General features: G+C 34.3%; 1 protein-coding gene across 1 annotated transcript; it reads left to right on the top strand.

Annotated features, from left to right (window-relative positions):
* The first annotated feature begins 17,372 nt into the window (after nt 1–17,372).
* On the top strand, nt 17,373–19,501 carry LOC136207251 (zinc finger protein JAGGED-like). Its single transcript, XM_065998570.1, has 5 exons — nt 17,373–17,560; nt 17,728–17,819; nt 18,115–18,255; nt 18,505–18,586; nt 18,657–19,501. Coding segments are annotated over exons 1-5 (726 nt in total). The 5' UTR covers nt 17,373–17,558; the 3' UTR covers nt 19,066–19,501.
* The last annotated feature ends 7,455 nt before the right edge of the window (nt 19,502–26,956 follow it).

The raw sequence follows: 26,956 nt of genomic DNA on the forward strand, positions 1-26,956 counted from the left end.
TGAATATTTTAGGTTGGTTTGGTGACAATTATAAACTACTCTTAAACTATAAGTGAGATAATTTTATGTGTTTCAAACCCTTATGAGATGATACAAATAGCGTTAAGTTAAAACATGTGATAAACACGCAACGGTTCAATTTTTGTTGGATTAGGCCTGTTTTTGGCCTACTACAACTCTAAAGGGGTCTAAACCAACAATTTCACTTAGTTGCAGTAGGGTTTTTTATGGTGTAATGAATTAATAACTTCGAGAACTATTTGAGTGAAGGAAATTTATTTTGGAAACTTGGAATTTATGTTGAAGGAATGTTGTAAATTTTGGAGAAGATTGGATTGGTAGAAACTTGATTTCAAACAAATGGAAGGCTTGAGAATTGAAATTAAAAACTTAAATATGAAGATTAAAGTTTTAAAACGAAACTTAATAGCTTAGAACAAAGGAATTTCCAGAATCAATTTGAGAGACAGAGTTCATCTTTTTTTTAGAGTTGGGTGTTGTCCCTGGAATAGTGATTTGGAGTCATATTTATAACTAAAATATTGAACTCTCATGTTCCATTACTTCGTTCTTTTACTCTCCACTATCTCCACTAATTAATCTTGCGAAGATGGAGCAAAAAACCTGGGTAATGGATGCATGGCACAATTGACAAGATTCCTTGAAAATAACGTCTGTTTTGAATTCCTACACAAAGGGACGTCTCACCGGACAAGGTCTGTCTCACTAATACGACTTGCAGACTGCCTGTCTTAATGAGCCATAGGCCCGTCTCGCAGAGACGTAGTCAATTTTTATTTTTTCAAACTTTCTATTAAAATTTACCATATGATTTTTTTTGCATAAAAATGAAAAATTTATTTTTACGTCAACAATTGCCCCCCTCTTTTATGTGTAAAGATTTGAAAATGAATTTGTAAATAAAAAAAATGTTTGATCCTAACTCTTAAATATTGAATTTTTAAGAGAGGTTTGACCATGTCCCACATTTCGATCTGGTCTGGGTTGCCACCGATAGTTAGATCTTGGACCTTAAGCTTTGCAGTTCTCATCATGATCTCTAAAATTAGATTTAGAAGAGTTTTGTCGAGTGGCTCTCTTGTGTTTGGAGGATCTAGATTCGTCTGAACAGTGGTGGTGCCTATGAGGTGGGCTTTTAGATGATGACACATTTGGTCACATAGACTATGCTCCCTTCCTCTCGATCTATCTCTAGTTGCATCCTCATGAAAGTCCGAAGACAAATTCTCTTTACTGGCAAGTGTAGACGATGTGAGTTCAGTGAAACATGCAATAGAGTCTTGCCAATGGCGTTTATTGGCTTCTCTTGCGTCCCTCAACTCTTCCTTCACAACCTCCATTTTTCGAAACATGTTCGGCCATGGGAATGTTCATCGACTCTTGAACTAGGTTGTAAATGAGTTACTTGGTTATTCCATCTGTGAACCTTTGTTATTCCGGATCTAGAGAATTCCAAACATCCATTATTTGCATCCATTAGGGCTTTGTTCCTTTTATATACGGTGTATCTTGTATTTATAAGAGGGCTAGGTTGTGTGAAATAGATGTGAAGAGAGTGCCATTGTGATTTTGTCAATCAGGAATATGCTTTGACATTAAGCTTCGTTTGACTGGTTTATAAGAAGATACCTCATTAGTCCACAAATATCCATAATGAATAGAGTAAAGTTAATAATAATATGAAATGTGTTTAGAATGAAGGATGGTTTATAATAATATAGCGAGGGGTTGATACGGATTGAAAGCGAGAAATGAAGGTTTTAGTCGTAAACCAACAAAGATGTTCTTCTCAAGCTTAACTTGAAGGAGTGAATCCCGATAACAAGGTATAAACCTTAACTCTCAAAGAGAAATGATATTTGAGTCATAAAAAGTTATTCCATTCTTACAAAATGAGGGTATAAATACATCCCCTAATGACCGACGCTACCCCTATTAGGGTTACAAAAAGGCATAAGACAAAAGGGCAAAATGGATAGTCTGCTCAGACAAGGAGTACGTCGGCGCAGGTACGGGCTGTCAGGCTGTCTGTTGGTCGACTTCCTGAGGAAGTAATCTTGGCGATCCGCCCATGCTCATATGTGGATACGCCTTCTGGCGTACTCCTAGATCCGCCTTGCTCGCATGTCTTGGGGATCCGCCCTTCCGGGTGCATCCTCTGTGAGCTTGATTCTTGAAGACCCGCTAGAGTCCGCGCGATCAGTGTGGCCAGTTCGGATGTCCGCATCATTCTCTCCTTCTTTAAAAGAGTCCGGCACTGATTCGTTTTTGTTGAGCTTTAAAGGACCATCCGATTTCCATGGGCTAAGGTCACGGATGTTGAACGCTGGTGAGATTTTGCCAAGCCAGTTTGGCAATGCTATATGATAGGCATTGGCGTTGATCTTTTTGGTGATTTTATATGGCCCATACCTCCTAGGCCGAAGTTTGCTGCTTGCGGTGTTGGCGAGCCTCTCCTTGCCCAAATATACCATGACCTCATCTCCAACTTCAAACTGTGGGTCCCTGCGGTGCTCATCCGCCTTAGGCTTTAACTTCTGATTTCTATCCTCAAGAGTCTCCCTTACCTCTTGGTGCATCTGCATATAGTCCTGGGCTAGCTGGTTGGCAGTCACATTTCCCTTTGGAAGGTATGCTATATCAAGGGCATGGTTTGGGGTCTTTGTGTATACTACCTCAAATGGTGATCTCCCGGTTCCCGAATGTACAGAGCCGTTGTAGGCGAACTCAGCTTGGGCTAGAACCACATCCCACATCCAGGGCTTATCCTTGCACTTGCTACGCAGTAAGTTTCCCAGAGTTTTATTGACCGCTTCTGTCTGTCCATCTGTCTGAGGGTGGGCAGTGGTACTAAACTTCAGAGAAGTATCAAAAAGAGCCCACAAGGTCCGCCAGAAGTGACTCAGAAACTTCGTGTCACGATCTGAGACAATACTCTTTGGTACGCCATGTAGTCTGACGACCTCCTTGAAGAACAGTTTAGCAGTTGCCGATGCATCATTGGTTTTTCGGCATGGTATGAAGTGTGCCATTTTTTAGAATCGGTCAACAACCACAAAGATGGAATCCATGCCCCTCTGAGTTCTGGGTAACCCTAGGACAAAATCCATGGACAGATCCTCCCATATAGTTTCTGGTACAGGTAGTGGTAGTTGCAAACCAGCATTAGTGGGGTGTCCCTTGGCGGTCTGGCAGATATAGCATCGTTCTACTAGGTAAGCCACATCTCTCCTCATCTTGGGCCAGAAATAACGGGAACTTACTGCTTCATAGGTCTTGTTCCGCCCAAAATGTCCCCCCCCAGGGATCCGCCATGCAGATCGCGGATAACTTTTTCGCGGATGGAAGTGCAAGGTAAACAAAGTTGGTTACCCCTCATTAGATACTCATCCGTGATGTGATACGCTCCATCTCCATGCTGGGTTTTACATTTCTCCCAAATGCTACCGAAATCGGGATCCGCCAGGTACTCTCCTCTGATATGTTCGAAGCAGTCGGTTTCCAGATTGACGGCTTTTATTAGTGCAACCTTCCGACTCAAGGCGTCCGCCACTACGTTTTGTTTTCCCGCCTTATGGATAAGCTTATAGGGGAACTTATCTATGAATGCGGACCATCGGGCATGTATGGAGCTTCGAAGTTGCTTCTGACTTCCTAGATACTTGAGGGCTTGATGGTCAGTGTAGAGAATGAATTCTTTCCCCACTAAGTAATGCTCCCATACTTTCAATGCCCTCACTATGGCATAAAATTCTTGATCATACGTTGCCCACTTTTGCCGTGCGTCACATAGCTTCTCACTGAAGTACGCAATGGGCCTTTTCTCTTGCATCAAAACACCACCAATCCCAATTCCACTGGCATCACACTCAACTTCAAACAGTTTATCAAAATCAGGATACGCCAGCACTGGCGCTGTACTCAGTTTTTCCTTGATCAAGGCGAAGCTCTCTTCTTGGGCGTCCGCCCACTCGAACCCCTTTCCTTTCTTCAAACATTCTGTCAATGGGGCCACTATGGAACTGAAGTTCTTAATGAATCTTCGATAAAATGTTGCTAGCCCATGAAAACTCATGATGTCCCCCACATTCCTCGGAGTCGGCCATTCTCGGATGGCTCTCACCTTCTCTCCATCCACTTGGACACCGTCGCCACTAACCACGAATCCAAGGAAAACCAAACTTTCCATGACAAAGTCACACTTCTTGGTGTTGGCGAATAGCTGGTGTTTCCTTAACAGATCAAATACTGTCTGCAAATGCTTCTCATGATCCGCCAAGGTCTGGCTATGAATCAAAATATCATCAAAATACACAACTACGAACTTCCCAATTACTGGGCGAAGCACCTGATTCATCAGTCTCATAAAAGTACTAGGGGCATTGGTCATCCCAAATGGCATCACTAACCACTCATACAATCCATCCCTAGTCTTGAAAGCAGTCTTCCATTCATCCCCAGCTCGAATACGTATCTGGTGATAATCACTCCTGAGATCAATCTTGGAGAAGACTTTAGATCCGCCAAGCTGGTCCAGCATATCGTCCAACCTTGGAATGGGGAATTTGTACTTGATGGTGATCTTGTTGATGGCCCTACTATCAATACACATCCGCCAAGACCCATCCTTCTTCGGCGTAAGTAACGCTGGAACGGCGCAAGGACTCATACTCTCCCTAACGTATCCCATCTCGATGAGTTCCTCCACTTTCTGTCTCATGATGTCGTTCTCCTTCGGACTCATTCGATAGTGTGGGAGGCTTGGTAAGCTAGCCCCAGGCACAAGATCGATATGATGTTGGATGTCCCTCAAAGGTGGTAACCCACTAGGTAGCTCTTCCGGGAACAGATCTTGATACTCGCCAAGTAGGCGGGTCACTTCACTCGGCATTTCCCTTTCGTCCCTTTGGGCGGATTCGTGATTCGCCTTAACCATTACCACGTATACCATTTGGCTTTCTTCACATTCGCTGACAAACGATTTGTGTGTAGGACAGACTACCAAGGTAGACTTCTCGTCGGCCTTTGGCTCTCTCACCATTGGTGTAAGGACAAACTTCACCCCATTCTTCACAAATTTGTAAGTGTTCTCTCTTCCAGCGTGGGTGGCGTTGTTATCAAACTCCAGGGTCGGCCCAACAATAGGTGGCATGCGTCCATATCGACCACATCACAACAGACTTCATCATGATAGTTACCAATCTCAATCGGTACCTTGCACCTCTGGGTCACCCTCAACTCGCCAACGTTCTTGATCCATCCCACCCTGTAGGGATCAGGGTGCGCCTCTACCAACAACCCGAACTTCTGAACGGCGCTGCTACTCACAATGTTCTCCTGACTACCACTATCAATGATTACGTTGCATCGCCCTTTGTTCACAAGGCAACGAGTCCGGAATAGTTGATGCCTCTGATCGCCCTCTAGTCGGCTGGAGATTAATAAGCGTCTAACCACATGAACGGCGTATCTCCCTTCATCCGCCTCATCATCATCCTCTCCCAAGGGTTCACAATATACTTCATCCCCTTCTTCATAGTCTTCTTCACATCTTTCCACCATGTTAGCACTCTTCCTCCTAGGACACTCGTTGGATCTATGGCCTGGTTCATTGCACCTGAAACATTTCAAAGGCGCGGGCCTCGCATATGGATTGTTGCTCTTAGGTGGTGTAGGTACCTCCTTATATGGCCTAGTATCTCCAACAGATCCTCTTCCCACACTGTTAACCCTGACTCCACTGGCACTCGCCACTTGCTTGCCTTTGTCATAAGACTTCACGTTATCTCTTCCTCCAGGCGTATACTCAGTAGCGGCGGATCTCCGGGTTCGCCCGCTTAGTTGAGATTCAGCCTTCAGGGCCAAATTCCTGGCATCTTGCACTCGAACCACCATCTGTGTGCCAATACGATCCTGGATGTTGTATCTCAACCCTTCTAGGTACCTAGAGGTCTTTTGGCTTTCAGTTTCAGACAAGTTGGCCCTAGCCGATAGCCTTAAGAATTCTGAGGTATACTCATGGACACTTCGGGCACCTTGAGAGCATCCTCTGTAGGAGCTGTAGATATACTGCTCATAGTCCGACGGTAAGAACCGCTCCCTCAACATCGCCTTCATTCGTAGCCAAGATCTAATCGGATCTCTGCCCCCTCTTCTTCTTTCTTCCCTCATCTGATCCCACCAAACTGATGCGCCACCCTTCAGGCGATACGCCACCAGCCTTACTTTCCTCTCATCTAGAATCCCAGCATATTCAAAGAAGCGCTCAACTTCCGATAACCAATCTAAGAACCCCTCTATATCCAGTTCACCACCAAAAGACGGTAAGTCTATTTTTAACTTAAAGGCATCATCCCTGTCAAAGTTTCCTAGATCTGGTTCTGCCCTAGCCATACCCACACGTCTGTTATCATTCGGGCCAACACCCCTCATATTTCTAAAGGCACCATTATCCCCAATATCCTCAAAATCATCACTATCGCTATCAGCGTTATGCACAAGGACAAAGTCAGGCCTTCTTACCTCAGGATCCCTAGGACCCATTTGTGGACGTGGTTGTTCAAGGGCTCCTTCCTTTCTCTGAGTTGATCCTCCTGCTGCAGATTGGATCAAGGACCGAACCTCCAGTTTGAAGTTTTCTAGGGAGGTGGTTAACTCCAGGAACTTTTGATCGGTCTGTCTCTGCCGCTCATGGCTGGCCTGAATCTGTTCCGCGAGGTGCTCCCTTAGCTCCTCATACCTTCGGTCACTGGTTTCCATGGAATCTTGCAGTTTTCGGGGTTGAACCATTGCCAAAAGAAGTTTCGGGTCAAGAAACGATTGGCTCTGATACCAACTGATACGGATTGAAAGCGAGAAATGAAGGTTTTAGTCGTAAACCAACAAAGATGTTCTTCTCAAGCTTAACTTGAAGGAGTGAATCCCGATAACAAGGTATAAACCTTAACTCTCAAAGAGAAATGATATTTGAGTCATAAAAAGTTGTTCCATTCTTACAAAATGAGGGTATAAATACATCCCCTAATGACCGACGCTACCCCTATTAGGGTTACAAAAAGGCATAAGACAAAAGGGCAAAATGGATAGTCTGCTCAGACAAGGAGTACGTCGGCGCAGGTACGGGCTGTCAGGCTGTCTGTTGGTCGACTTCCTGAGGAAGTAATCTTGGCGATCCGCCCATGCTCATATGTGGATACGCCTTCTGGCGTACTCCTAGATCCGCCTTGCTCGCATGTCTTGGGGATCCGCCCTTCCGGGTGCATCCTCTGTGAGCTTGATTCTTGAAGACCCGCTAGAGTCCGCGCGATCAGTGTGGCCAGTTCGGATGTCCGCATCAGGGGTTGAGTATGAGGTTGAAGCAGAAAGAGAAATAAAAAAGGGTAGGTAGGTAGAGGAGAAAGCCCAAAATAAATATATGTGAATAAAGAAAGAGGTGAAGAAGAAAGAAAGAAAGCTGCAATAACATACAAAATTCGTATCTTTGTCTAAGTTGGAGTTGAAAGATTTGATTGAAAAGAGAAAGAGACAGGATGGACCACTTGTTAACAACATATATATTTCAGATGTTTTTGGGTATCCACTTTTCTTATTTGCTTCGCCTGCCTTATACAAATATAACTTGCAATATTACACTAAATTCAATACATTCATTATACTATTATATAGTGTGGTCCATCTCTCTCTCTCTCTCTAGGAGTATTATTTTGCCTCTTTTTCCAGCCAATCACTTTCTATTTTGCTTAGGGCTCATTTATTTTTCATAGGAATTCACTGAATTAGGAGCTAACTATTCATGATTTTGTTTTTCTTATCTTAAAATTCGATAGATACAACTCATGTATTTTTCTTAAAAGCTGTTGCTGTTTATCATCTTCTTCATTCTTCAAGTCTATACTGTTTTAAAGTCATCATGCTTTGTATACAGAATATAATAAATAATGAAAATTCAATTTCTAAACAATGCATATAACCTATTTCTTTTTTTTGGGTTTCAATCATTCGTATAGAAAAAACATTTTGAAACCATAGCAGGTTCTTCGATTTTTGTTAAATAAGTCCTCTTTCAATTTGAAATATTCAGCTCTCTAGCTACCTAATTCCAATCTTAAAATGGAAAACTATAGCATATGCCCAACGTACCTAATTAACTATATATATAACTGTGTTAAATTTTTATTGGCTGAGATGTAATATGATATTAGATTATTGACTGGACCAACAAATAAAATGCTGCGTCACATATACAATAAATTCTCTCATTCAGATGCTATAACAAGATAAATGCTTCATATTTCTATAAAATATCATAGTTCTAGAATATTTTACCTTATCAATTTTAAACTTTTACATTCATTTTAAAATACTATAATATTAGAATATTTTAAACTAAAAAGATTTAGAGTGATAACATTTTTGTTCAATAATATATAGATTTACATGTTTTTGGGCAAATTATATTTATATATATATATAGGGGAGGGCTCTTGTGAGAACCCCTTTTTAGATGAGGACACTTCCTTATGGTGAGAACACTTAAAACTACGTAGTTTTGAGTAAGAAAATTTAAAAAAAATCGCTGCTGCTTATAGGAGGGTTCAAACCTTGGACTTCCCAACTATACTCCATACTGCTTACTAGTAAGCCAATTGCTTTTCTTGTATATTATGCCGCGCGCTGCTTAATATATCATTGCCCTTTTAGCTTCTATTGTTTAATATTTGATACATGCACTTATTAATATCAATTAAATATGCATAATAATAAATTATTAATAGGAAAAAAATAAATGTGCATAATAATGAATTATTAATAGAAAAAAATCCAAGAACATGCTCTAATTTCTTATTTATTTAATTCCTCTATATTTTTGTAATTTATATTTTAAAATGTTAAAGACGATGTTCTAAATATTGTTACATAGTAAAGGCCATGCTTACTTTGTTTAAGCCTTACTTTGTGTGTTTTCACCATTGGATTAATTTTACACTCCATAATGTTTTAAAAAAATAGTAAATATATGGACCATTTTTGCATTTGTTCTATAATATAATTTATAACTCATATTCTAAATAACATAACGTATGTTCTAAAAACCATAACGTATGTTCTAAAGTTTATATTTTGTGTTCCAAAAATTAAGTATAATGTTATAAAAAAAATCAGTAGATATCTCGATCGTTTCTCGATCGTTTTTTCATTTGTTCTATAATATAATTTATAACTCATGTTCGAAAAAACATAACACATGTTCTAAAAAACATAACTTATGTTCTAAAAAATATGTCGTATGTTCTAAACTTCATAGTTCGTGTTTTAAAAGTTAAAATATATGTTCTAACGTTTTTTAAAAAAATATATAGTTTGTGTTCCAAAAATTAAGTATAATGTTCTAAAAAAAATCAGTAGATATCTGGATCGTTTTTTCATTTGTTCTATAATATAATTTATAACTCATGTTCGAAAAAACATAACACATGTTCTAAAAAACATATCGTATGTTCTAAAAAATATGTCGTACGTTCTAAACTTCATAGTTCGTGTTTTAAAAGTTAAAATATATGTTCTAACGTATGTTTTAAAAAATATATTTTCTTATATAACATAAATTACAAAAATATAAAGGAATTAAATAAATAAGAAATTAGAGCATGTTCTTAGATTTTAGAATCACAAATACATCACTCAAGTTTTCTTTACAAATTTATGTAATGAGCATTACATAAATAATAGACATGAATCCTCATTACGACTAACTCTTGCATTTTGTTATTAATACTTATTATGCACAATTCTTATTAAACAATAAAACAAAAAAAACTAGAAAACATTAAAAATGAAAAAAAAAACGTTAAAACTTGAAAATACGAAAAACAAAAAACTTGAAAAACGTGATGAAATATTTCTATCACGATTTTTTTTGTTTTTCGTCTTTCTTATTGCATTTTTTTCAAGTTTTTCGTGTTTTTTGTTTTTCTCATTTTACATTCTATTAATAATTCATTATTATGCACATTTCTTTTTTTTTTCTATTAATAATTCATTATTATGCACATTTATTTTTTTTCTATTAATAATTCATTATTATGCATATTTAATCGATATTAATAAGTGCATGCGTCAAATATTAAACAATAGAAGCTACTAGTACAATGTTATATTAAGCAACGCGTGTGATATAATAAACAAGAGAAGTAATTGTCTTAGTGGTAAGTAGGGTGGAGTGTAGATAGGAGAGTCCAAGTTTGAATCCCACAAGTAGTAGTGATTGTTTTTTTATTGATTTTAATTGATTTTTATACTCAAAACGACGTAGTTTTGAGTGTTCTCACCTAACAAAGTGTCCCCACCTAAGGGAGGGTTCTCACTTGATCCCTCCCCTATATATATAATGGAAATAAATTTTTACTAATATGATTTAGGCAGAACTGCTATATCAGATTTTATATTATACTATGGGAGTTCTAACTAGGCATTTTATTGCGAACCTTGCCTACGGTCTTCCCTTGGGCATGCACATCTTTGACCAACCTCCCAGGGAAATTCAAGACCTTCTTCTTCAGGATGTCTTGGGCGTTTCCTTTCCCAGTTGTGTTCCCTACAGCCCCTAGGCTACTCTATCTAATAAAAAAACTAGGCATTTTATTTGGAACTCCTAACTAATGAGAATATACCATTTATGTGGATCTCATACTACATTTTAAAAATTACGTACAGAGTCACTTATCTTATTATGAAATCCACATTAAAAAGTGTATTCTCATTGGTTGAAAGTTTCGAACATACTTAGAATTCCCATAATATAGTATAATTTCTTCAAATTTTGATGTATTACTCTAATCGCTACTTTTAATTTGTTTCACTGATTAGGATTTCACTATGATGCCATTTATTCAGAATTAGATCATTGTTGAGAAACTTACTTATTAAATAAATTTCTTTGTACGTGTCATTGACCTGAGTGGTGTGTTAGAGATGACCACAAGTAGTAGTGAGTGTTTTTTTATTGATTTTAATTGATTTTTATACTCAAAACGACGTAGTTTTGAGTGTTCTCACCTAACAAAGTGTCCTCACCTAAGGGAGGGTTCTCACTTGATCCCTCCCATATATATATATATATATATATATATATATATATATATATATATATATAATGGAAATAAATTTTTACTAATATGATTTAGGCAGAACTGTTATATCAGATTTTATATTATACTATGGGAGTTCTAACTAGGCATTTTATTGCAAACCTTGCCTACGATCTTCCCTTGGGCCTGCACATCTTTGACCAACCTCCCAGGGAAATTCAAGACCTTCTTCTTCAGGATGTCTTGGGCGTTTCCTTTCCTAGTTGTGTTCCCTGTAGCCCCTAGGCTACTCTATCTAATAAATAAACTAGGCATTTTATTTGGAACTCCTAACTAATGAGAATATACCATTTATGTGGATCTCGTACTACATTTTAAAAATTACGTACAGAGTCCACTTATCTTATTATGAAATCCACATTAAAAAGTGTATTCTCATTGGTTGAAAGTTTCAAACATACTTAGAATTCCCATAATATAGTATAATTTCTTCAAATTTTGATGTATTACTCTAATCACTACTTTTAATTTGTTCATTGATTAGGATTTCACTATGATGCCATCTATTCAGAATTAGATCATTGTTGAGAAACTTACTTATTAAATAAATTTCTTTCTACGTGTCATTGACCTGAGTGGTGTGTTAGAGATGACACAAAATACAAGGTACAAAAATAGCTCTATATTTATTAGAGCAGAACAAATTTAGACTCTTCGTACAAAAATGTGCAATGTTAGTCTTAACGCTAGCCAAATTAAACAATTTGAGACTCCATTATCGATAGAATCCATGTATGACAATTTCCTATTATGTCCGATTCACATTGACACCACGTAAGCTCCCTTGTGTTCCTGTGGAATTGCAGACAAGACAGAATGATTTACAAAATTACGTTCATAGTGTTATATATGTAATTATCTTGTTTAGGAAATATATTATTTGATTAATTTGTAATTATCACATTAGCATAATTATAAGCATAATTATAATGCTTGTTTTTTTTTTTGTAAACTCTTGGGTATTTATACTTCCCTTAATCAATAGAAATCTTGAAGGGTTCTACCTCTATTATGGTATCAGAGCAGAACTGGGTGTGACAGGATAAAGATCAACCTCACTGTTACATCTCATAATAAGCCCCCTCGTTCGTAGATCCTTCACAGAGAAACCAAAGGGATGAAATTCTACAGACACATGATTATCAGTGGTAAATTTACGCACAGATATAAGGTTTTTAATCAACTGGGGTGCATGCAAAACATTATTTAATAGCAAAGGGATGGTGGAACTGGGTAAACCTGCATTGCCATAACCACGAATTGGAATACTTTGATCATTACCAACAATTATGTTACTATTTTGACTCATATTAAAATAAGATGTGAGCGTACCTCCATCAGCGGTCATATGAAATGTAGTCCGGGTGTCCATATGCCATTGTTTGGTGTTGGTGCAATGGTCATAGTATGCATGCCTCCATAATATCAGTGGGAATGAAAGATTGGTGAGTATGAGCAACACGAGTTTGTGGAGGTGAAGGACGGGGCTCCAAAATTCCAGGTTGAGAGGACGCGTGAGATTGTGTATACTGATTCGCCCATGAAGTAGTAGGGCATGGGCAAGTTGGGGTGGCCCAAGGTGGCATAGAAGCCCATGATGAAAGAGGATGAATGGATGAAGGAGGAGAAGAAAAAGATGAGGCAGGTTTTTCGATCATAATTATACATATAATTATGCTAATATGATAATTACAAATCAATCAAATAATATATTTTCTAAACAAAATAATTACATATCTAACACATAGTTATTGAGAGTATAAATTTAGACTTCATGGAGTGTGGAAACTAATATTTTATAAATAAAGCAATTTCAGGCTCCGCTAATAGCATGTTTAGCGAAACTTCATTCCAATTTGTTACCATAAAATTCAGAATAACAAAATTGCCCTTACAATTAATTACTTTACAATGGTAAATCATAATAGTTTTCTTATTTTTTCTTATTATTTTTTTTGTTTAAAAAAAAGAAAATCTTTACATAATTTTAATCTTTGCAATATTAAATAATTAACTTATTTAATTTACTGTGATTATATTATTTTAATTTTCCAAAAGTAGAACTTGTTTTCTTTTTTAAGCGAATTTAAAAAAAAAAATACAAATTAAAATTAACTATGTAAAGTACAAAAGTGATTTTTATATATCTAATAAACCTTATGAATTAAATGAATAAAATTATAATTCTAAAAATTATTAATGCATAAAAGTACTATTTTATTAGATCCTCTTAAAAAATACTATTTTTGATGATAAATTAGATAATGATAGGGAAAATTTTAGGGTACACCTAGAGTAACTCTCACAACCAATGAATTTATTACACATGTATATATTTTTGGGTAAAGTATAAAAAAAATACTCGTAGTTTGCGCTATTTGCAAATAGAGGTATGTGATATATATTTTTTTTATATAAAACAAAGTATTTGAAATTACATTATAAGTTCTGATGACAATTAAAGAGTGTTTTTTAATTTTTTTGAAATTACATTTTATATATTGGCAAAACATCGGTCCCAAAATCAAATTGCAATTGTGTAAAATGAACTTAAATACCAATTAGTTCACGAACCGTTAAATTAGTAAAAAACATAAAATGTTCACAATACGATTTATTGTTTCAATTTAGCCAGTTGTTCTTTGGAGGGTTGTGTTTTGTCGATATGTAAAAATGATTTTTTTAAGGTAAAAATGTCTCTGGTTGTAATCAGAACTTAATTGTGTAATTATAATACTTTGTTTTGTAAATAAAACATATCACATACCTATATTTATAAACTTTTAAACCACATACTTTTGTTTGCAAATTGGGTAAATCACAAGCATTTTTTGCGTATTTTCCCTATATTTTTTCTTTCCATCAATCATGTCTATGCAGTGATATTCAAAATGATTTTCATTCGTCGAAAGTATTATCCCGGAGTGCTGTAAAATTTCTCTATGATAATAAAAATGTAAGATAATAAATAATACATAATTTTTTTTATATTTGTAAGGAATAAACTTAGGTATAGTCTTCAAAAAAAAAACAAAACTTAGGTATACAATTGTTTATGTAAATATATACTACAAAATTATTATTAAAAAAAATTTAAATGAATTTTTATATTTATAGTCAAAGGAAATCTTGTACTTTTATACTAAAAAGTTAAAGACAAAACTTAAGTACAATTTGTTGTATTTTGGATTCCTCTAAATCAACAAATTGAAAGGGAAAGTATTTTCTTAATACTTTTAAAAAAATAAAATAAATAGTATTGAAATACTACATTATTTTCAAAAAAAAAAAAAAAATTTGGAAAGCAAGTTAAAAAATTATGAAAATTTGAAAAGTAATAATATTTTTTTTGAAACAAAAATAAAAATATTTAAAATTAGCAATTTAAAAATCTATATATAATATAAAACAGTAACGATGGAACTGATGTGTCACTTCCTCCTTTTTTTAGTGATAAAAAATTTAATATATTAATTTTAATTTTATTATATATATTTATCTATAAAAAGATTATTTTATCCGTACTATATCTAAGAGTTCTACAGAATTTAAATTAATCCCTAAAATCTCTCTAATTCTCTACACATCTATATATAATATAAAACAGTAACGATGGAACTGAGGTGTCACTTCCTCCTTTTTTAGTGATAAAAAATTTAATATATTAATTTTAATTTTATTATATATATTTATCTATAAAAAGATTATTTTATCCGTACTATATCTAAGAGTTCTACAGAATTTAAATTAATCCCTAAAATCTCTCTAATTCTCTACACATCTATATATAATATAAAACAGTAACGATGGAACTGATGTGTCACTTCCTCCTTTTTTAGTGATAAAAAATTTAATATATTAATTTTAATTTTATTATATATATTTATCTATAAAAAGATTATTTTATCCGTACTATATCTAAGAGTTCTACAGAATTTAAATTAATCCCTAAAATCTCTCTAATTCTCTACACATCTATATATAATATAAAACAGTAATGATGGAACTGAGGTGTCACTTCCTCCTTTTTTAGTGATAAAAAATTTAATATATTAATTTTAATTTTATTATGTATATTTATCTATAAAAAGATTATTTTATCCCATATATCTAAGAGTACTACAGAATTTAAATTAATCCCTAAAATCTCTCTAATTCTCTACAGATCTATATATAATATAAAACAGTAACGATGGAACTGAGGTGTTACTTCCTCCTTTTTTACTGATGAAAAATATAATATAATATATAATATATTAGTTTTTATTTTATTATTATATTTATCTATAAAAATATTATTTAAAGTAAATGTGAAAATCAAATAATAATATTTAATTTATATAACACATTTATGTCATTAATTGTAAGTATTAGATTGTATTTTTATTAATATTTATATATTAAGATGAATCCGTGCATCGCACGGGCCAAAAACTAGTATTTATTAAATATGTATATATGAGAATGGACTTGAGTGAAATTTCGTTAGATTTATTGTTAATTGTTATATTTTTTTTAATAGTTTTATTAATTTACTAGTTTTTGGTCCGTTGAATGCACTGATTAATTTTGCCATATAGATATTAAAAAAATTATAATTTTTTTTGTAGGAAAAAAAATTATAATTAAAAATTAAAATTAATGATATAAAGGTGTTATTTAAATTAAATTTTATTATTTTATTTTTGTATTGATAAATAAATATAACAATATAATAAAAATTAATATATTATATTATATTTTTCATCAGTGAAAAAGAAGAAAGAAATACATCAGTTCCATCCAATGTTATCAGTACCGGACCGGACATCAAACCGAATTGTTGATTGGATCACGGGTCATTTGGTCGGACCGGATGGCTCGGATTGGTCGAACTGGATGATGTAATAAATAAATAAATAATATTTATATATATGAAATATATATAATTAATTTAAAATTCTTTTTATACATTATATATATCCAAAATAAATTATAAACAACTTTTAGTTTGTTATTTTTTGTTAATTTGAATCTTAAATATATAACGAATAAATTAAATTCGGAATAAATTGAAATATATCAACGTATTCTATGCCATAAGATCTTTTTAAAAATATATTATAAACTCAAAACGGACAAATGATGAATGAGAAATTGATGCTCAAAGTAAACGACTTGAAATGGTTTTGGAAGAAGATAAAATGAAATTAAACATTCACATCCCACGTAGGAAATAAACGAGAAACTTAACTAGTTTATAAGTAAATGGACTTTACAAGCCTTTAACCAGTTACCAGGGAAAATGCTCTCTCAGGAGGTGCGATCGATTACGTTCCAATACTTGACCACTTTTGCTGTTCTTTTTTTTTTTTTTTACTTTCATTGTGCTAACATTGACCCAGGAAATTCCAGCCTGCCTAACTAAATACCCAGACCCAACAAATTTCCAGCCACCCGTCTAAATTTTCAACCCATAAATTTTTTTTTTAAGTTCTTTGAGACCCGGGATCGCACCGGTTCCCGGCCGGACCGCTGGGTCCCGGTCCAAACCCGGATCTCTCCGTTTATTTCACTACTGAAATAATCGGACTGGCTTCCTCGCCGGTTTCCGATTCGGTCAGACGGGCCGGTCCGGTCCGAACCTGATAACATTGGTTCCATCATTGCAGTTTTATATTATATATAGATCTGGATTCTACTGTTAAATAGAACCTCTAATTGCTATGTACTTACTAATATTGTAAATCTGTTCTCTCCTAATAACTGAAGAGCTAAATTTACGCTTTATCCTTATTTATAAAATGTTAGCTGTTGACATGAATATTTGGATAAAATGGTTAGTAGCAATTATGTGTGTGTATATATATATATATATGTGAGAGATTTAAAAGGTGAAAGAAAAGGAAGTGAGGTGGTTATCTGATAGAGAGTAAGAAGAAGTTCCAAGGAATAAAACAAGGCTAGGTAAGCTAGAGATCTGCTAAAACCCTAAGAAATAGGTATTGATTGTAATGTGTGGGAAATCCAATCCAATCCAATCCAAGAACATGAAGATGAAGATGAAGATGGGGGACCATGTGATGTGAGATAGATATGAGAGAGAGCTTTAAAGTTTAATTAGAAGATTGAACATACATAAACAAGTGTTTGTTATAAAAATATTATAAAATAAATGAAATGATAGTACTAGCAGTAGAGGTAGGCAGGCAGGCAAAGTCCCTCTCAAGAAAACCAAATGCCTAGTTCGTCTTCCTCTTCAGCTTATAAGTCACGAGAGAGACCATACTCTCTGTTTCAATTACTTAGACTGATACACAACTTTCAAACTTCTTCTCTTCACTCTCCAACTTTGTCTAAATTTCACATTTCATATCTACTTCCTTCCTTCTGTCTTTCTCTGTCGGTACCATGTAGGTCTCCCCCACATCTCTTCTTCCTTCTTTTTCTTTTACTATAATTTAGAGGTTATTACACACAACACACACTCACTCTCTATCCCCCACCCAAACTCTTCTTTTTATTTATTTCCTGTCTGTCTGAGTTCCCTTTTCTTTGTTTTTTTTTTTTTTTTTCCCAGGAGACCTGAAAGGAATCCATTAGACCTCAACAACTTACCTGATGATTACACTAGAGATGCTAAACAAGTTTTTGACGACACCTCTTCTTCTGGTATCTTCTTCTTCTTTATTTTTAATGGTTATATGTATCTCCTGCTCGATCACAATCAACTGTACGTAATTTCATTAATACATAACCCCAATGTTAGCAATTTATAAATTGTATCAACAAATCAACACAAGGATGTTTATTTTATTGTTGTTTTCCCACCTTTGAAAGTAAGTAGTTGTTAAAAGAAAGAAAAGAAAGGGGTTGAATTGGGCAAGTAGGGTTAGGCTTTTGGGGGAAAGAATTGTCTCATCAAAGTTGCTCTAATTGGCTGTTTTTTTTGTTTGATTTTGTTTAGCAGGAGGAGGCTATAGGAAAAAGAAAAGCGGCGGTAAGGATGGGAAAGATGAGAGTGGAAAGGTCTATGAATGTAGGTTTTGTTCCCTCAAGTTCTGCAAATCTCAAGCTCTTGGTGGCCACATGAATCGACATAGACAAGGTCAAGTCTTTTCCTTTCTAGCTTAGCTTAGGTTGATCAAGGGATGTATAGAAACAATAAAAAAAGAGGGCAGTGCAGTGCAGTCCAGTGGGTGTTATTTAGAATGAAATTAATTAATTAATAATTAAATAAAAGAGCAGCAGCATCTAGAGATGAGATAGTCATGTCAATCTCGAGAAAACCCAAGTTGGCTTTGATTGTTGAAATTGTTGGTGGCTGTGATTTGATATGTGTTGTTTGATGGTGCAGAGAGGGAGACAGAAACTCTGAACCGAGCTCGCCAGCTGGTCTTCAGTAGTGAAAACCTAGCCGCCCCACCTCCTCATTTAGGGTACCTTCCTTGTTCCCCATTTCAACTTGTTTTCTTTTCTTAAAACTCAACATGTCCAATCATATGCCAGGTGTCATCCAGGAGGAAGCTACCATCCCTCGTCCAATTTCGGAGATCCATACCGATCAGTATACCCGGCAAGACTCTTCTCCGGATCATCATCCTCAACCATCTTACCGGCGACAACAACACAACAGCCATATCTATACACATCTCCATCACGAATTCCTTACCCTCAACAACAACAACAACAAGTACCGGTTAACGATTACTACATAGGCCATGTCCTTAATAACCAGAACATGAGTTACGCAGCAGAGTCGAATTACACATGCATCGGTGCACCAGTAGGACACGGTGGTTCGAGCCGTGGTGCAGAGCAGGAAGAAGGATTGAATTGGGGAAGGAGCTACGGAGGTGGATCACAACAGCGTTTAGATCCTCCTGCAACGTTCAATCGGTATCAAGATGGGTTTTAGAGATTAATATGATTAGTAATTTGGTTAATGAAGTGGGGTTAGAGAGGGCAGATGGAGAGGGACCTAACAAAAGAAAATGACAAAGGAGAGAAGTAGTAATTTGGTTTATGTACAGGGATTGGAGCAGCTTTCTGATCTCATTTACACACTCAGCTAGTTTGGCTTGGGATGGGGATTGAGAGTGTTTGTGTAAATGTACTATCTATCCAAACGAAGTGGACTTGAGCTTGTAAAGTGGGACAACCACTTAGATTTCAACTGAATGTTCCTAACTAGCTACCTCATGCCTTTTTCTATTTCCTTTATTTAATATTATTCAAACTTCATCTCACAGAAAAGAGAAGAGAAGAAACCAAAATTGGGATCTTCTAGTTTCTTCAAATTTACTAACTTGTATTGTAGTAAAGCCTAGCCTAGCTATAGAATAGTTAGGATTCTCCAATTAGCAGCGGATCTCTTCCTTATTCTGTTCATCTTACTGTTTTATTGACAATATTATTAATTAAGTAGTCAAACTATTCATTTCGGATCTTAACATGAAGTTGTAGTTGAGAATATAATAGCCACTCCACTGGGGTTACAACTCATAGCAATTCTTTGTCTTGTTCTAATTAATAAATATTTACTTTGGAACAACAAAACTACTAAATCTATAAATCAATACTAATACCAATGATATTTTTGTGGTATCTTGTTCAACTATCTCACATAGTCAAGCAGAATGGGGGAGTTTAGGTATAACACAGGATTCAGCGCAAAGAAAGAGAAAGAATAAAATGTCAATGACAAAGGGATCCAAGAAGCTACGAGAGAGTAAATCATCACCCAGAATATATGTGAAGAAGGTAGGAGGGCTTAATTGCACCCACTGTCTTCCAAACTATCAGAAATGGAATTCCAATGCTACAAACATTCAACAAACTTCTAACTTTGTTGCATTTGATTTCTCATATAGTCCTTTAACTCAATTTTGACAATAATAGTCACTGAATGAACGTGAGGGCAACACGACAGGCCAATTTTACACGTGTTATTATTTTTAAATAATATATCACTAAACTCAACCTCCTTGAATCGACCTGACCTGAGTTAAAAAAGGAAGGGTACGAATCAATTTTTTTTATTGACCTGTTGGATTTTGTTTGGATACACTTCATTGCAAAAATTTGATCCACATGGAAAATTTGTCTGATGTGTAGTACACATGTCCATTTCGGCGACTATTATTATCGAAATCTAGTCAAAATGGTTACATGAGTAAATATAAAATTGAATAATTTTAATGTTCAAAAATGAAGTTTTGTGATATTACTGTTCCAATTCTAATCCTTGGAGTAAGATCATACAACTCAAATAGGAAGGATGGGGGATTTAGGGTTAAAATAATACGTACATATATCACGTGAAAAAAGGATGATCTCGGATGCATGAAGCCATATTATGTTAACACGGATTATGACGTTGCGGTCAACGAATGGATCAAATCATGGCCAATGCATTCTATTCATGTCTTTCGTTAAATGGGACTCAGATTACGGGTATGTTTGATTCGGTTGTTACCTAATAACTGTTGTTGTTGTTGTGATTAACTGTTTGTTGTTGCCGTTACTTATTTATTGTTGCTGTTAATTGTTTGTTATTGAGTGATTAGTTATTAGTGTTAGGTAAAATTGTGAGTTAGTATGTAAAATATATAATATGAACATGTTTTTTAATTAGTCAATAAACGAATTATACAAAATAAAAATTGTAATACACAAATTAATCAAAATAATCAAAATAACTAAATAAAAATTAAAAATAATAATTTATACGGAGTAAAACCTTCATCTTCGGAAATAGGAAATTTTCTCAAAGTCAAATCAATATAAACCACTCTTCTTGAAAGACTGTAAAAATGAGTTTGTTTTGTGAAAAGTTTCAAAACCCTAATCTTGTGGCTTGGAGTGAAATGGTAAATGTTCTCAAAACTTGAAATAAACACCCCTAATAGTGTTGGAAACATTGGATACAAATGTAGGCCTGTTCTGAAAATAATGAGTGATACTTCTATTGAGAACTAGGGCTAGCTTAAAGTTGATAATCTAAAAAAGGTGAGTTTAAAGTATATAAGACTGTATTAATTTTGACTCCTAACTCACCATATTTTGGTTCTTGTGAACTAAAAAGTAGAGTGAGGTTAAAGAAATTGAGCACTCAATTGTTTGCAGCTTTAATTAATTAAAAAAACATAAAGATTAGACAAATTCCTCAAATGATTTTGAATTATTCTAAGATTCAGAGAAAGATTTGTTGCATTCAGATAAGGGTCATAAATTAGAGTTTGATTTCAAGGTGCATCAATTCAGCTTATTTGATTTGTTTTGTTTTGTTGCTACTATCAATTAATGGGATTTGTTTGTTTGTGTGTTGGACTGGACTATTCATATTTCAGACTTGTTAAAAGAAAGAAGCTCTACCTAGCTACCACTTAACAAAACAACCCATTCTTTATTATTTCCCATTAATGCAATGCAACGAAGCTATATCAACTTTTACACATAAAATAAAATAGGAGACTCCAGATCGAGAGGGAGTTCGAGTTCTGCTAAAACTGCAACATTAATGATAGCTGAAGAATCATCCAAAATGGTTTTTCTTAATTAACTAAATAATGAATTAGGCATATGCAACCAATTACTCAACAAGTTTAGTAGAAAAAAGTTTGTTAAACATTACTGCTTTTTTGGGATTAAGTATGCCTATTTGATTTAAAATCTGTTACAGATTTTAAACATAATGAATATATTTATTTTGGATTGCAAATGGGGCGGATGGAGTGAGGACTGCTTCTCCTCCCATCCCTGTCCCTGCTTTTCAAATGAGAAAAGAAATTGTCTTCATCTCCCTCCTATTTACCATTATTCAAAATTCTAATTAGCATTTTCTTCAATTGAATTTTTTTTTTTTTTATATAATATAGCAATTATAGGGAGTGTTGGACAGTGAAACACTGTCATATTTATAAAATGACTGTGACAGAGATGCGTATGTTACAATAGATGTATAGTCATATGAAAAAGAATTAGATGAGTAATCAAATAATTAGGATAAAAGTAGGGACGACATCTATGATGTTGAATCAACAGAAGCAATATATAGGTAACTAATGGTTGAGTGGAGTCTTTTATATACCAAACCAAGAATCATTTTGCTTATCCAAAAATGGATACCCCACCCAGCTGGACACCAACACATATATGTTTCATTTTATTCATTACGAGTATTTAATTCATTGCCTATGATTTTCAATTTGTGATCATTTTAATCATCAATAAGTCCATTTTAACAAGAATAAACTTTGTATTTTAAGTTTCACCATATCATACTTCACCACTCTAAAGTCAAATTTTAGTCAACTGCAATCATACAATATATACTTTTGCCTATATTTTTGTATTCAATGTTTCTTTCACATGGTATGGTATGTTATGAAATGCTACAATTTATAGAGTTCGAATTCAAACTACTTAATTTATTAATAATTTTTTTTATCACACGATAATATGTCATCTTTATATGGGTTCAATTTTCATTATTGTTGTTATAGTCTCCATAAATAAAGCCATATTTGAGGCTTTTTCTAGTCCTAGACTGGAAATACCCTTCCATCGCTAAACTTTTGTGTAATTTTTTTTTTTTTTTATAATTTTTGAATTTCGGTATAGATATAGATTTCGTTTACCTTATGTGGTTCAGTTGTTGCGTAGTAGGTCGTCTAACGTTTCTTGGGTGGTTCGTCGGAGTTGGGTTGGATGTTTATCGTGAAGGAAATGCGGTTGCTGATTCTCTTGCCTTTTTTGGTCGTATGGTAGATAGTTTACATTGGTGAGATATTATGCCAGATTTTTGTTGCTCGGTTTTTTTTTTTGCATGATCTTGAGATGCATGGTTCTTATCGCTTCTCTTGACTTGGTTTTGTTTTGAGCTTTTGTAATTGGATTTTTGTAACTTTTCTCTTTTTCTTTAATAATATTAGTTCGGGTTTGGTGTGATTTTCAGAGGTGCCAGTATAGTTGTGATGTTTGTTTTTTTTGTACTTTCTCATTAACCGGCCTTCAATAAAAAAAAAGAGTGCAAATGATTAGTGAACTAGACCATTATAATATCTGTGGTTGGTTAATATTATTAGTTAACTACAAGTCAGTTAGGGAGCGTTTGGTTCACAAGGGGTAAAGGAAAATGAATCAAGAAAGAGAAATTAAAGGAAAGGAAATGAATAACCATTAATTCCTATATGTATTTGGATATGTTTAGGAAAGGGAATGGGGGTAGAAGGAATCCAATTCCCTAGAGAGCATGAGGTAATGGTTTAAACTAAAATGGATAAAGGGAATGAGTTTTTTTTGGTAAACAAACGGAATGAAACATAACATGTTTGATCTAACAAAAATAGCAAAACATATTTCAAACATATACATTGTCTTAATGCAAAACAATATTACAAATATAATTGTTTCTTTTTTTTTTTAATAAAATGGGAAATAGAGAAGAAAGAAGTTGTGGGTAAATAGAGAAAAGTAAAAGAAGGAAGGGAAGGGGGGCAGTTGAGAAAGTGATAAGAAGAAGATCTAGAGAAATGATATGACATATTGAGGAACATGGAGTCCCGTACCTTTCTCGAATATATCTCGGGATCAAAACATCAGACCCTAAGATTTCATTTTTATTTATTTAAAGCCACAAGGAAGGAACTACACTCTAATTTTTGCATACAATACAAACAATATCATAGAGAAAGAGTGCACCCATATTGACATGCTGTTTGTCTTAAGAGTCAGAATCTCATTAAGAGTCAGAATCTCATTAAAGCCATCTTGAGGCATAGACATGCTGTTTGTCTTAAGAGTCAGAATCTCATTAAAGCCATCTTGAGGCTTCGTCCTGGCTTCGATTCTCTTACCTTCTCCCATATTTATAGGGAGCAAAACTGCGTGGCGGATCGCTTGGCAGCTGCTGGGCATGGGGGGATGTTAGGTGTTTCTACCCTTTCCGTTCCTCCTTCTTTTCTGTTACCTTCTCTTCTTGAGGATAGGATTGGGGTCAGTCTTCCTAGACTGATCCCGGGTTAGGTTTTTGTTTGTTTGTTTTTTTTCTTCCCTTCTTACCAAAAAAAAAAAAAAAAAAGAGTGCACCCACCGTATTCACAGTTAAAGTAGACGCCTTATTTCATACAATACAAACAACTATATATGTGTTTTAATGTTTAAAGCTGCTCTTCATCAATTCATATATATATATATATCCCAGTTTATTAGCAGCTTTTTACACCAAGTTTTCTGTCACTAACTCTATTCCCTCAGCCTCAAACTTAATTAATTATGAGTAGGAGTAGCCTTTATACGTTTTGCTAGTAACCTCCATTTTTTATTTTCTTTCCCTTTTTGATGAAAAAAGTAGCAGTATAGTATAGGAAGGATATATAGACTTGTTTTTTTTTTTTAATATATTATATTATATTCTGTCCACAGATGAGAAGACTAGTTAACTGCAAAATAACACCAGTCACTACTACCTAATCTAATCCTTTGTTTATTTTCAATAACTTAATCACTGCATCTAAACATTTTTATCTGCTTGCTTTGGCTGCTCAATACCATACTATATAATACAATCATTTTCTTCTTCTTACTGGGTTCGAAGCACCTCACTTACTTATTAATACCAATCAACTGCATGCATACATAGACTGTAATTCAATAATAATAATAAAAATAACCTATGCATATAATACATCCCACCAATTAATTAAAGTTACATGTATACATTGGTATGCGAAATGATTTTCATTCATCGAATGTATCACTGCAAAAGTACCGTAAAATTTATCATTACATACCCGTGTTCTTTAATTTTGAAGTGTGGAATACATAACCTACTCTAGAATACAGTAAAATTTTGTCAAGATATAATACTTCAGATTTCTTACTGCTGTGCTCCAACTGTAGGACTTTCTTCATAGTTGTCATCACTAAAGATAATGATTTTTTTTAGTATCTGTATATATATTTATTTATATTCTCCAATAATATGTCGTAAATTTTTCAATAACCTTATTAACAATTGGGGAAAGATTTAATTAGTTATGTTGTTAAATATATATTATTTTTATGATATAACATAAATATATATTATATAGGAAGAAATTACTAATAGAAACAAATGTACTCTATCTAGGCAGTACATTATTAGGATTACAAGGAAACCCCTATATATATATATATATATATATATATATATATATATATATATCATCAATGCAGCCTTAGAGCTTCGGATCTCCTAAAATGTCTCTCCTATAAATAACTGTTACTGTTAGGCTCTGTTCTTTATCGCTGGAAAAAACTGAACTGAAATGAACTGAATTGAATTGAACTGAACTGAACCGAATACTGCTGAATACTGAACTGAATTTAACTGAATACTACTGAATACTGAACTTAACTGAATGCTACTGAACTTAACTGAATGCTACCGAACTTAACCGAACTTAACAATAATGATGATATTAGACTTTAAAATAATTTTCATGATAATATTGGACATTAATGAACTTATAATAATAATAATGGTTCTAATAAATTTAATAATATCAATAATAAATAAATATATTATTAAAGATAAAACTAAATTGAATATCAAATAAAAGCCCGGGATGATAAAATCTTGGCTCGATAAAAGCCTATGAAATTAAATAAAAATAAGTCTAATTTAAATTAAAAATACAAATTGCATACAAACACAAATTTATATATAATTTAAAGCCTATGAAATTAAATACAAATCTTCATATGAATACAAACTCTTAACTTTTTATTTTAATTAAGGGTTAAAGTGCAAAAATAACGTTTTGGGTCAGAAGTAATTTTACCTCTAACGTCTAAAATGGTGGAATTTTATCCCTAACATTGATAAATTGAATAAATTTGAGAAATAATTCATAATATGGATGCAATTCCTAATTTTTAAATATGGATGCATACTTTAGTTTTTTTTTTATTAAACCATATATACTTATAAACTATCATTTCTTGACTTTTATCTAATTTATAGATAATGATAAACTATAAATAATAATAATAAATAATGATAAATTACTGAATACTGAAACTGAATGCTGAAACTGAATGCTGAACTGAAAACTGAACTGAACTGAATTGAACTGAACTGAACTGAACTGAACTGAACTGAACTGAATTGAACTGAACTGAACTGATTGTTACTGAAATTAAGTGATAAAGAACAGGGCCTTACTTCTCAAAACTCGACCTCGATTGATGCGGACAACTCTAGTGAGAATCGAAGGCAATCTACAGAAGTGACTCACACGGCATGTGAGTCAAATGCTAGGTGAAGAAGTTAGCGAACCAACCCACACGGCGTGTGGACAGGTTGCTGAGCTCTTGAAATTTCCGAAGAAATTTACACGGCGAGTGGCCCTCACTCACACGTCGTGTGACCCTGCAATGTGGGGAACACGGCGTGTGAGTCAAATACTAAGTGAAAAAGTTGGCGAGAAGAACCCACACGGCATGTGAGCAGGTTGCTGAGCTCTTGAAATTTCCGAAGAAGTTCACACGCCGTGTGACCATGCAAGGTGGGGAGATTGAAGACTCATCGTCGAACGAAGGACCTGTCAGAGATTACAGCCACACGGTGTATAAAAAATGTCACACACCATGGGAGATATAACTTATGCGCCGAGGAGACTAAGATCGACGGCTTCCTATTTGATCCTTATTAGTTTTTTTGTCATTCTCATATTACTGTTGCCATTAAGGCTTATTTACCAATGTAACAATTAGCAGGGGCGTCTCCAGCATTTTGGAGGACTTAGGCACATTGTGTATTT

Source organism: Euphorbia lathyris, chromosome 1, assembly GCF_963576675.1.
Source record: "Euphorbia lathyris chromosome 1, ddEupLath1.1, whole genome shotgun sequence".
In the NCBI taxonomy this organism is placed as follows: domain Eukaryota; kingdom Viridiplantae; phylum Streptophyta; class Magnoliopsida; order Malpighiales; family Euphorbiaceae; genus Euphorbia; species Euphorbia lathyris.

Coding starts and splice junctions, on each gene's coding strand:
- LOC136207251 (XM_065998570.1), top strand. Junction 17,820..18,114: donor TGACGACACCTCTTCTTCTG/GTATCTTCTTCT, acceptor GATTTTGTTTAG/CAGGAGGAGGCTATAGGAAA. Junction 18,587..18,656: donor GCCCCACCTCCTCATTTAGG/GTACCTTCCTTG, acceptor ATCATATGCCAG/GTGTCATCCAGGAGGAAGCT.